General features: G+C 38.5%; 1 protein-coding gene across 1 annotated transcript in view; it reads left to right on the forward strand.

The window, feature by feature from the left end:
- The window catches only part of SLIT3 (slit guidance ligand 3), a 502,049-nt gene that overhangs the window by 333,473 nt on the left and 156,490 nt on the right, over positions 1–12,086 (forward strand). The window contains exons 11-12 of the mRNA XM_086758841.1: positions 3,763–3,834; positions 9,508–9,579. Of these exons, the coding sequence (XP_086614967.1) occupies positions 3,763–3,834; positions 9,508–9,579 (144 nt within the window). The remainder of the gene's footprint in view (positions 1–3,762; positions 3,835–9,507; positions 9,580–12,086) is intronic.

Genomic DNA, 12,086 nt, shown 5'->3' on the forward strand with positions numbered 1-12,086 from the left:
AGCTGGCTCTAGGAAGGCTGCGTTAGGCAGAGGTTTTTATCCTTCGTGTTTTGCGGTCCGGGGTGTGAGCAGTACCAGCGCCAGATGAGGAGATGATGAAAAGATTTGCACGTCAGTGAACTTTGAGATGGATTAGCATGGGAATTTGAGTGCTTTTTCTTTACTCTGGGATTGTTTTTCATATTTAACTGCATAGTTTCCCCTTGTTTGTTTTTTTTTTTTCTCTGATATGTTTACTTTTTGCTCTCATTTCTGCCAAGTCATTTCAAGAGGTTGAGAAGGAGGAGGACTTTATCCTCTCTAACATCATGTTATTACCAGAAACATGCATCTGAATCCATTACGCCCTCACACTTTCCAATCTCTGATAATATATTAGAGAAGAGAAAGGAAATTGTTCTTGTCCTTTGCTGTTGTTGTCAAAGACTCTAAAATAAAGCTTTGAGAGGCAAACAGAGCATTGCTGCGTGTCAGAAGGGGGGAAATATGCTTCAGTTCATCCAAGTGACACAGCTGGCAGCAGGCGAGATAGCGCAGTGGAACGAGTAACTGAAAGGAGGAACAAAAGCCCCTGCGAGATCTGAACATGGCCAGTTTATTTTATCAGTTTTGTGAATTCTACTTTTGGAGTCTTTTAAATGATGCTATGAAATACTAGAGGAAAATTGAGGAAAATTTTATTGAGTTGTGAGAAATCTTAAATGTGGAGGATAGTAGTTCAGATGATCAATATTTAGCCTTTTAGGATTATGTCTTTTGTACAGAGGTCTCAAAATATGCTGTAAAATTATTTTATAATATATTCTGGTGGTACACCAAAAAAATGAGCTCATAGATGTTGCTTTGCACTAGCACAGGTGTTTTTATAGTGTGTGACAGCACCTCATAGTATGCAGGGATAGACCATGAAAAATACAGCTTTCCAGAGGTCATGTTCTAGGTAAACGAGGTCATTTTCTCTGAAAAAAAAAATGTGGCTGTAAAATGTAGATTAGCTTTAACTTTTTTGCAGAAAAAAATGACAACACTAGATAAGAACTCTGGTTTTAGCTGTATTTGAAAGATGGCATCTCCAGCAGTGGTTTCCCATTATATCAATTAATAACACTGGTTTATAATTAAGCCTTCATCACTTTGAAATTACCAACACCCCTTCTGGCAAAACATAGTGTTTCCTAGAGATTTTTAATCCTGTACTGTCCTTCACATGTCATTTCTAAGCTCAGATAAGGTGTCAGCACAAAGTATTAAGACAAATAATTTGTTTCCTACTATTTTAGTTGTGTAACTGCATTGTGTTTTTCAGCCAGTGCCTGCATTTGTGCGAAAAAAAAAATAATGGAAGTCAGATTGGTACTTCAGACTTTTAAAATATCTGCTTATTTAGTGCTGCACTTTGCTACAAGATCCAGCAGGTTGGAATCCACCTGCAAGCACACCCTGAGGAGGGCACCCAGTACTGCTTGTTGCTTCGCTGGTAGCATCTGCAAGACATAGTGGGCTAAGCATGAAGTGTTATGTATGGTCCTTAGTCCTTCATTTACAAAGAGCTTCATACCATAAAAAAAATGGCAGGTGCTAAGGTGAAAATATAGGAACAGGTAACAACCGCCTTGTCCATCTATTTCTGTACAGGCCATCTGCTGCAAATTTTGTAGGAAAAGGTGAAGAGTTCAGAAGGTAGCTCTCTGAAACAACTCTTTTTCTGTATTCATCTCCAACTTTTCTAGAAATTTATTTTTATTTTTTATTCCTTGAGATCTGTAACTATTCCCATTTTGGCTTTTTTTTTTTTTTTCCCTTTGCAGGCAAAATTTCTTTTTATATTTCCACCCATGAGTCACTAAAATCTCCTTGTAATTTTAAGTAATTATAAAAGTCATGAGGGACCACGTTTCCCCTCATCACTCTGAGTTTCCCCATAAAGACTGCTGTGGTGCCCGTGTGCAGCGTGTGCGAACCTCCGGTTTCTCTCCACACGGCAGGGGAGTTGGACAGGCTTGGCTCTCTTTTGTTCCTAGAAGTGTCTGCACAGAACCACTTGGGAGGAGTTAAACCCCAAACTGGCAAGCTGACAAAAAGCCTTTATGGGAAGAGCATGTGTACTGCTAATTCTGGTGACAAACACCCAACAATAGTAGCTGGTGAGGCTTACAGCAATTTGCATTTCACTGTGGACTTGCCAGAAATGAAGCATGTTATATTTAGACCAACTGGAAGGGAAATCTCAGACACTAATTCAAGTCACAAAACAAGGAACAGAATTAACTCTGATCACAACCTTTCAAACGGACTGCTGCAGAATTAAAGTGCGTGCACATCGCCTGCACAAGGTGGCTGTGCAAGTGTCACAATATTCATGACTTAAATACCTTCTTAGAGTATAACTGAGCTGGCAAAATATCTTATTTTCAAGGAGATTTTTGTTTTGTCTATTGAAAGCACAGCTCAACAGAAGGATACACTGTGCAATAGAGGGCTGATGGGTCTTACAGGTTTTCCCTACAATATTCCCAAGTCCTTTAAAACCCATGATTTACTTCTCCCTGCATCTCATTTCATCTTCATTCCTGGTCTTAAATTTTTTTCTCCGCTCTGCGTTGCTGCAGCAGCTCTAAATGACTGGAGTGATTCATTCCATCGTTCCAGTATCTTTTTGTATTTCAATTCTAAACCATTTCCAACCACATATTTTTGCTACTGAAACTGTTCCTTTTTATGATGTTTCTGGAAAAAAAACACAATGTTTGAATAATAAGTAAGAGCTAGGTAAAATCAAATTTTACTTTCAGTTCCAACTCTGTAGAATTTTGATTGCCATGGTCATTTGAATTTCTTGTATGGTGGTCCACCTTTACATTTCTAATTGCGATGAATATTTAGGGTTCATCTGAGAAGATAGTCCTTTTAGCAGGAATTTGGGTAATTTGCTGACAAAGATTTGAAAATACTTCTGGGAAGGAACAGAAATTAATCTTAACGGTTACTGTAGGTGGTATTTTAAAGCTGCTTATATTTTATGTTGGTGATAGGTGCATTTATGATACCTCATAAAGAATACTTTTTTCAAACCAGATCTCAGAAATGAAAACAGCAGCATTGTCGTGTAGTCTGAAGCATATTTTAGAACACCTTCAGTAGTTGGAAGTTAAAATAGGAACATACAGTGGTTTTTTGCTCTGCTTTAACATAGACTCTCCCCTCCTCCCCTTTGAAAATCTTGATTCATATTGCAATGAGTTTCACCTTGTTGTGCAAATATATTTTTAATGCAAATTGTGGATATAGGGAGGGAACTTCAGCATGTTCCCGCAGATTGTTGCTCTTGAGTCACTCTGATAGTAGTATTAATCTGCTCATTAAGCTGTCACAACATAGCATAGCTTTTAGTTTAGATAGCTATGTTCTTTTTAAAACAGCTAGTCAAGGAAAGCATCTCTATTTTCTACCTTAACTTTGATTAAATAATAATAAAATATACCTTCTATTTTTTAATTCCATTAGCTTTAAAGATGCAATTTCTATAGCTTGTGACTTCTTTTTCTATACAGATTTAATGTAATCAGTGAGATTATTTTGTTTTTCAAGTTATTTTCTCAGTAATTTCTCCATTTAGTGGCTGTCAGAAGAAAAATCTGGTTTGCATTAAAACTCTATGGAATTGTTTAGCATTTATATACAAATTTGCTACCATGTTTAATGTTACTCCTGTCCTGTAATTGTATAGCTAACATGTATATTACTTTGTTTGTTTGTTTTCAGACGTTTGGAACAAAACCTCATCAAAATCATTCCCCCTGGAGCTTTTACCCAGTACAAGAAACTTAAGAGAATGTAAGTTTTAATAACAAGACCAACATGCAAGAGCAATCATCAATCTTCTAGCTTCAAGTTCAGTATCTTTATTTTAGAAACATATTGGCAATTTCTATGTTGAAATCACTGGGGATTGCACAAATAATCTCTTCAAAGTGTCAGCAAGAATGGAATTTGATTCAGGATGCCGAACAGTACATGAAATTCTTAGTAATGCTTGATTTCACTTCCTATTATAAACAATTTGAGCTAATTAGTTGTTCATTTGTTCAAACTTCAAATCTGCTTCCTCAGAAGAAAAAAAAAAAAAAAAGAGTTCTAATTTTTTTCTCTCATTCATTCTGGTATCTGTTTACACCACTTCAATGTAGTTGACCCCAGTTACAGGAGCGCACGTTCTTCCAGAGCAGTCAGGATTTTTTTACAGTGCGTTCAATGCCCTGATGCTGAAATCGTTTGACTGTTTACAAGAAAACAAAGAAACCTGCTGGAGTTTGTTTTCTCTGTTTCTTAATCACCAGTAGATACCCAAACAATTCTTTTCTTATGAGCTCTTATGTTTTCTACTTGGGTTTAAAAAAAATAACCCTGATTTGTAGCAGCACTGTCATGCAGATAACCTGAGCATTCCCCTGGTTGGTCTGTCTTTTCCTTTTTAAGTGATACATGAGAGGTGATGTGACAGTAGTACGATGATACAGACAACAGTAAAACAAGTTACTCCTGCTTCAGTATACTATCAAAATGTTGATGGATGCCACTGGACCAGTAACTTCCAGAAGTCACTCAGGTTTTGTAGCTCAGCACTAAGACTGCTGAAAAGGTGCCTTTACAGTTCTCGCTTTCTGATCTGAACACTACTTGCTGGGATTAAGAAACTGTCAGATAGCCAACGCTTTTGGAAACTGAAATGAGCTGCCACTGTACCTTTGGATTTAAGGGTAAAATTACTGTGTTTGCCAGTCCAAACTTCTCAAGTTCCTAGAGCTGAAGAGCTGTAAATATGGATCTTAATATTTAACAGGTCAAATCATCAATCTTAGAGGGTCTCTGTTCTTCTGTCCTACTTTCAATATAGCTGTATGTATTTTTAAAGAAGTACTGTATTAGATAACAAGATGATAATTTCAGTGAAAAATGACGGATCTCTTTTCAGTGACCTAACTTGTAACTTTTTCATTATTAAAGTCACTACTTAGTTCTTTCTGAGGTATGACTAATTTTAGATTTTGGCAATGTTTTACTGTCCTTTCATTTCTCATAATTGGTGAACTCTGGTTTTATGGGAGTTGACCAGAAAAATGTTCTTTAACTTGACTAGCGTCTCAACCCAGTGCTGCACTTACAAAATGATTAATGTTAGAATTTCACAGCAGAATTCCATTAGCAAGTTGTATTAACAGCTTTCTGGAATATAATTGGCGTACTCGCTGAGATCTGAACTCATGGTTAAATAAGAAGTTATTGTGCCAGATGATCTGTATCAAAGCTTAGTTAATGGGACAGCATTTTGTGGAAGAACTTGGGATAGATGGACTGCAGGATGTCCCATAGCAAGCACGATGATTTGCCATTTGGTTATTAACCTCTCTCCTTGCTGGAGAACCTTTTATTCCTGCTGAACAGTGAGGCTCTAAATTGAGCATCGTTGTTGTTCCATAAAGTTTAATTGAGGACGTTTGTTCTGCTGTTTGAAGAGATTATTGGCATCATCTTTGCAGTGTGCAAGATTTACAGTATTGGTAACAGAAAAACATCCTTTGGTCAAAAGACTGCCTCTTAAAAAAAAATTATTCATCCTTTTCCTTACAGAGGAAGGACATGTTCAATATCACTGAAGTCTTCAGCCTTTCTTAGTTTCTGTCACTGAGCAGTGCAATAGCATGAAGATTATTGATGTAATTAATTGATGCCCTACTCAGAGTACAAATCAATAACATTATTTTTATTACTGTTATTAACTATTATTTATAATATTTAATATAATTCAGAGGATAGTATTAGTATAACATTATGAATTGTACTGTATTTTTCTCCTGGTGAATAAATATAGAAGAATGTTAGGGATAACAGGCTGCTCACTTGCAGAACTCTTGGTATTTTGTTTGTTTACTCAGTATTTCCTGCAAGATTATGCAGTTTCCTTTGGGGGTTGGACTAGATGACCTTTGAAGGCCCCTTCCAACCCTAAGCATTCTATGATTCTATGATTCCTTTGCTTAAATAATTGGATAACTGAGATTAATTTTTAGATAAGAGCCAGTTGTCCAAGATAATCTTTATATAACTTGATATTAATAGATCAAGATGCTAGTGAAAGATGTATGTATATTAATTCAAGTGTTATACTTGCATCTGGCTCAAGTTTGCTGTTTACAATGTCTCTTCAGTGGCTTCCAGGATGGGAGAGTTATTTTTGTGTCTGCATTTTAGCAAAGGGCCTGAAATCTTTTGAGTCTTGGACTGCATCAAAACTGCCTACATCTTCTCACAAAATTAATTACTTGGAGCTAACTTTATTTGTCTCAGAAGGAAGATTTAGCACCTATAGGATTCAAATATGCAGTTGCATTGCATAATCTGGGATGAAGGTTCCCCTGATTTGCGGGTGAATGTAACAGGTCCTAGCTCTCCTCAGTTATTCAAGGGCTTTAGAGGAGGTTTGAGGGGCTTGAAGGAGATATATCCCATCTCCAGAATTAAAGTTGTTGTGATTCTTGCATGAAGTATCCAAGCCCAGACGTGCCATTTTGAGTTCATTTACATAGCAGTTGTGCTTGTACCATAGTTCGGTAACTTCTAGCCTACAACTTCCAAAGTTTACTGCATTACCTCCCATTTTGTCTTTGCTTTTCTGAGGCTTTTAGCTAACAAGTATCTAGCACAAGACCAAGAGCCAAGTACGTAGAGCCACTTTGAAAGACATGGTTGTACTTCTCTCGCTCTGATGCTTGTAGTCATGTTGTCAAATTAATTTTACTCTATATTCACAGAAAACACATGGAGATTTCACAGTCTTCCCAGTATCTCTGTGGCATTGCTACTTTTGTTAAGCAACTTCCATATATGACATGGATTTTTGCTGGATAGTCTTGTCAAATGAGAACAGTCCATTTTACATGTTATAGATAATAGAGTAATCTGTTTCTAATAATGTTAGTTGACAAAGAGAATATTCTTCCAGTGCTATTAATAGTTTTGCGTTTGGCTGCATCTAAAAATAAATCTGGTTTGTTTCAAAACCTTTTACAGTAAAGACATTTAAGCCATACAATCATATGTTATATAGTGACTCACAGGGTATCCTGGCTCCCCTGTGACAAAGTCAAAAACAATTTATGTCCCTAACTGGTAGCTGAGCACAGCCACCCTCCAAGGTGTGTTAACCTTTTGAGAGAGGATCTCCACCATGCTGTCAGAGGTGCAGGGAGATGAGTATGAGGTGACTAATTTATTCCCTGCCTGGGTGGAATCTTAATGAGTTTATTACATTTCCAGCTAAAGAGCCACATTTGCACTGAGTGATTCAGAGATACCCTAAACTCTGCAAATGAGCCATATATGCTCTAAATTGGCTTAGTTGTGCAGGTTAGAAAAACCTGTATCTCTTTGTCTTGATGTAAGTCAAGCACAGAATAGGATGATCTTACCAAAGCAGACCAAAGGAAGGGAACAAAAGTACAAGGATGTAATTGAATCCCTTTGCCTCAGTCAAGTCAGAAGAAGGTGGAGCCTCCTTATCCAACAGCAGTGGAGCTCAGGCTGTAATGGAAAAGAAATAATGTGTCTAATTATCTTCTAATGTTGATTGCAGTGCATCTGCATGAAGTGAGTGAGTGTCATCACCCAGCATGGTATTTATGCACTTTCAGGCACCATTAGTTATACTCTCATTAGCGCCCGGACACGGGGAGAGAGAAAGGATGGAAAAGTTGAAATGTAGCAACTCAATAAAATAGTGCTGAAATACTTACTTCAAAAACTAGATGCCCATTTTCAGATGCTTGTCGTTGTTCAGCCAACTCATGATTTCATGTCATTGTAATAGGTTTTAATGTGTTTCTCAATTAATAGCACAGATTCACATCAGACTTCTGCTTACATATGAATTACTAGATTAAAAAAAAAAAAAAAACAGCAAATGCTACCAGGCAGTCTAAACAAGTTTCACAAAAACCTGTATAAAAATAAATACTCCTACTTTCACTGTCACAAATTTGCAGCTGTGAGTTGAGCTGAAGAACCAGACACCTTCACTGAATTCTGTCCTTGTAGGCAGGATGTTGTAATAGAAACCATCAGTAGATTGCAGAGCAGTTGTTTCACAAGCCTTCTAAAAGATCCAAAGAAAATCCTACCTTATGTGGCTAGATTTGAAAACTGTTAGAGGGCTTCATTGAAATTTTAGCCAACGGAATTTGTAGCTCAAAATGTGTAGAATGGAAAACCTTCTTACATTCTGATTCCTAAGTTCTTATTCAAGTTACATTTAAATTATTTAGAGTCTGGCTGAGATCCTTAGCATGTGCCCCAGTGGAAATAACAGTGAAAACGTACACCAAATGCTGAATTACTCCAGTTTCTGCTATCAGTGAAAAGATTTGCTACTACTGGTACAAGCTAATACCAACTGTTGGTGAGTGCAACGAGGTGGCTGAAAGTTATGCTTGTAGCGAAGCATCTGGTTGCACTGATTGACAGAAAGATTCAATTGCAGTCGCAGTCATGAGAAGGCACCCAGTTCTGAGCGTCTGGGGCCCAAGTGTAGTAAATGTGGCTCCATGTGTAAAGAAATTCTTGACTGTGAGGGTGGGGAGGCACTGGCCCAGGTTGCCCGGAGAGGCTGTGGATGCCCCATCCCCGGCAGTGCTCCAGGTCAGGCTGGACGGGGCTCTGAGCGACCTGGTCTGGTGGAAGGGGTCCCTGCCCAGGGCAGGGGAGGTGGAACGAGATGATCTTTAAGGTCTCTTAAAATAATTTTATCATCCTAAAATTTACTGATATTGTTTCATATAAATTGAGACTAACCCTTAGTGGAATTTCCTAGGGTCTTGATAGGAATTTTGTCTGACTGCAGTACATGTTTCTGGTATTTACGAATATGTTCATCTTTACATCTCATTTACCACAAGGTTGGACAAACACAGTCTTGCTGCCGCAGAGGCCATTCCCCTGGTGCCCACCCCACGCTGACACCGTTAATCCCAGTGTCTTCCTTAATGCATGTCCTGCCAGAACCTTCCAGCTCTTTAGATCCTCTCCTCACCTTATCTATCATTTCATTTATAATCAAAATACGATCTTCTGCACTGTTATAAAGTTAGCCTTTCCTGCCTGCGTTTAAACATTGACAACCTTTTTGCTTTGTCACAGGCTGCTCCTCATGCTTGATATGACTCCCCACAGAGTCACAATGCAATCTCCGTTATTAATAGTTCTTAAGATTGATTTATCAACAGTTTTTATTTAGTGGGCTACCTCACTGTTATTGTTCTTAAAACTCTTGGTTTCAGTGTCCATAAAATGAAAGACATTATTAACAGAGGAGCTGCTGATTTACATAGTTCATAATTTCTCTGAAGTCATATGACTTTTTTTTATCAAGTATATTCTTCCAATAAAGTACAGCTAAAATATTTTCATCAAATTCTTGTGTACAAATATTTATTTAATCCTCCTTTCTCTTTACAGAGACATCAGCAAGAATCAAATATCTGACATTGCGCCTGATGCATTCAAAGGCTTGAAATCTCTCATTTCATTGTAAGTAGAAAATAGAACTGAATGGGCATTTGGGGATCGCTTGCATGTAAGAGAAATAAAAATGATAACGTGCTGTCTGGAGAGCTTACGTTTCTGTGTGCAATTGCCAGCTTGTGTGAAGCATCTCATCTTTTGCAAATGAAAAACTGGTCGTGAAGGTTAGAAGGAGGAACTGTTTACACATCTCTAGTAAGTCCTTTTGTAGATGAACACCCCCAAGATTACTGACTTGTTCACTTCTTCAAAGCCAGTGCTTTAGTTGATCTGCTTATAGGTGAGCACCTGCAGGATAATCCATGCCCTCCAACTCTTCATGGCACACAAAACCCTTGCCCTAGCTCAGGCACTGTTAGGTAGTCTTAATCAGGGAGGAGTTAGGGGACATACTGCCATACTTCATGTTTCTTCTGTATTAGAGAACTGAGATTGCACTTACTTGTGAGGTTTTTTTTGTTTATTTGGGGTTTGTTTGTTTGTTTGTTTTTCAAACTAGTTAGGGAAGAACCTGAGCTCTTGAAAAAATGTGTGTATTTCTTAGCTGTAATTACTACTTTATTAAACTGGAAGGGGACTAAAATGTGACTTCATACAGAAGATAGAAAGAAGATAGGCTCTCTTGACAACCATTCATTCTCTTTATAGAACACAGAAACTTAGCACCAAGGTGAGTTTAAATGCAGCTATATTTCAACTTAGCTACCCACAGAACTATTAAAACAGTGGGACTTTTAATGGGTAAAAGGAGCAATACAAGGTCAGCAGCTGCATGTGGAGACTGAACTGGAACACAGTGTTAGAAAGAGCTCCAGGTTAAAGGAGGGTAAGCTCAACTGGAATGACATTTACCTGTGCTAATTTTAAAGACAGTTTTAAAACATTTAGCTCATTAATACTCATAGAGTAGTTTGATTCTTAAGAGTGTAGTTTATTTCTAAAAGCTATCATATTTTATTACTGGATACTTCTAACAAGCTATATAACTTGTTGACTAGTGCTGATATTAGAGGTTTATCCGGTACTAAACTTACATGTTGCAGTCATCTTCTGAGCCAGAATGCAGAAGGATGGGCCTTTTTTTGTGCCCTGAATCCAGCTGGGAGAATGCCAGAAATACATATTAAGTGTTTGGTAGCCTTTGTTGAGTAGTTAGGACAGTGTTACTAAACATGCTGTGGAAATAGTCAAATCCCTCAGCGCTGTCTGGAAACGATTCAGTAAGAGAATGACATTTACTGAACACTACAGTTTTGGCTTAGGATGAAACTACTGCTGAGGCTGCAGTGCTGCAGCTTTCTGGTCTTGGCAAACCAGCTGGCTAGGAGCAAGCTGCACAGGCAAGACATTTCTGCTGGGGTTGACTCCCCAACTCAGAAGTTATTCAGCTTTAACGATAGCTAATTCAGATAGCCCCAGGTGGCCTCAGGAGTGGGACAGAACACACCAGAGTGGACAGGGAGGAAAAGAGAATATAAACTGGGCAGGGATTTATAGTGTTTTGACTTGCACACAGAAGCAAGTTAAATGACTGTATTCTCTGCCCAGTCATCTAAAACGATAATCTAAGTAAATGATGTTTAAATATGTTTATATCCAAGTGGGTAAAATAGTGCTTAAGTTAATGCTAGGAGGTTACAAGGGGAAGAGAGAGGGCAGAGACGCGAGATGCAGCACAGAAAGATCTATAGTAAGGGAACTGCCTCCAGGCAGTCTTTCCTTTGTTCAGTGTTTGTATTTCCCTCGATTTCCTTCTATTGCAGCCACACAAAGCTGTTGTAACACAGTCTGTTTCTCCTCTCTTTGGCAGACTGGTTTCTAGGACAGTATCAGCTCCAGCCTTGAAATTATGACCCTCGTCCTCTAGGGTCAGTTGTCCATTGACTTTTATTTTCTTTTGAAAGGTTTTACTCTTGCTCTTCATTGCAGATAGGTCTTACGAATGTTTCCCCATAGCTGATAGGCAAGAGTTGGTTCCCTGATCTTTCACGTCCTGTCACCCAGACCTCTGGCAGGTTCTTCCCTGCTGGTCACTTCTGTAGTTCTTTCACTTTCTGAGCCCTAGACGTCTTTACAGGGTAAGATTATCTGCTGTTCAGCAGAATCTGTATTTCTCTGAAGAAACCTTCTCCAGGTTGCTACTTCTGAGAAGCAGAGGATCTTCTGTTGTCTGATCTCTGCTAGAGCCACCAGTCCAGTTCTGTCAACTGCAGAAAGACAAGTAAGTGCAGAAGATGTCTCCTTTGAAGTGCCAGCCCTCCCAGTGAAACTGCCAATGAGGAAGGAACAAGGAGGCAGAAATGAAGACAGACAGTTTGCTTACTACTGTTTTCTCTTTTAAGCGGCTCAGTCTTTTACGTGCCCGAGGCCCCAGTAACTTTAGTCAGCTGGATGCCCTGAAGGAACACTGCTCTGCGTACAATGGCTCAGCTCAGCTGAGAGCGACTTTTATTTTTCGTATATGTAAGTCAGATGTGATTGGTGGCATACATTTTAATGAGACACTGTTGAGG

This window comes from Chlamydotis macqueenii, chromosome 14 (assembly GCF_036417535.1).
Source record: "Chlamydotis macqueenii isolate bChlMac1 chromosome 14, bChlMac1.mat, whole genome shotgun sequence".
Classification (NCBI taxonomy): Eukaryota; Metazoa; Chordata; class Aves; order Otidiformes; family Otididae; genus Chlamydotis; species Chlamydotis macqueenii.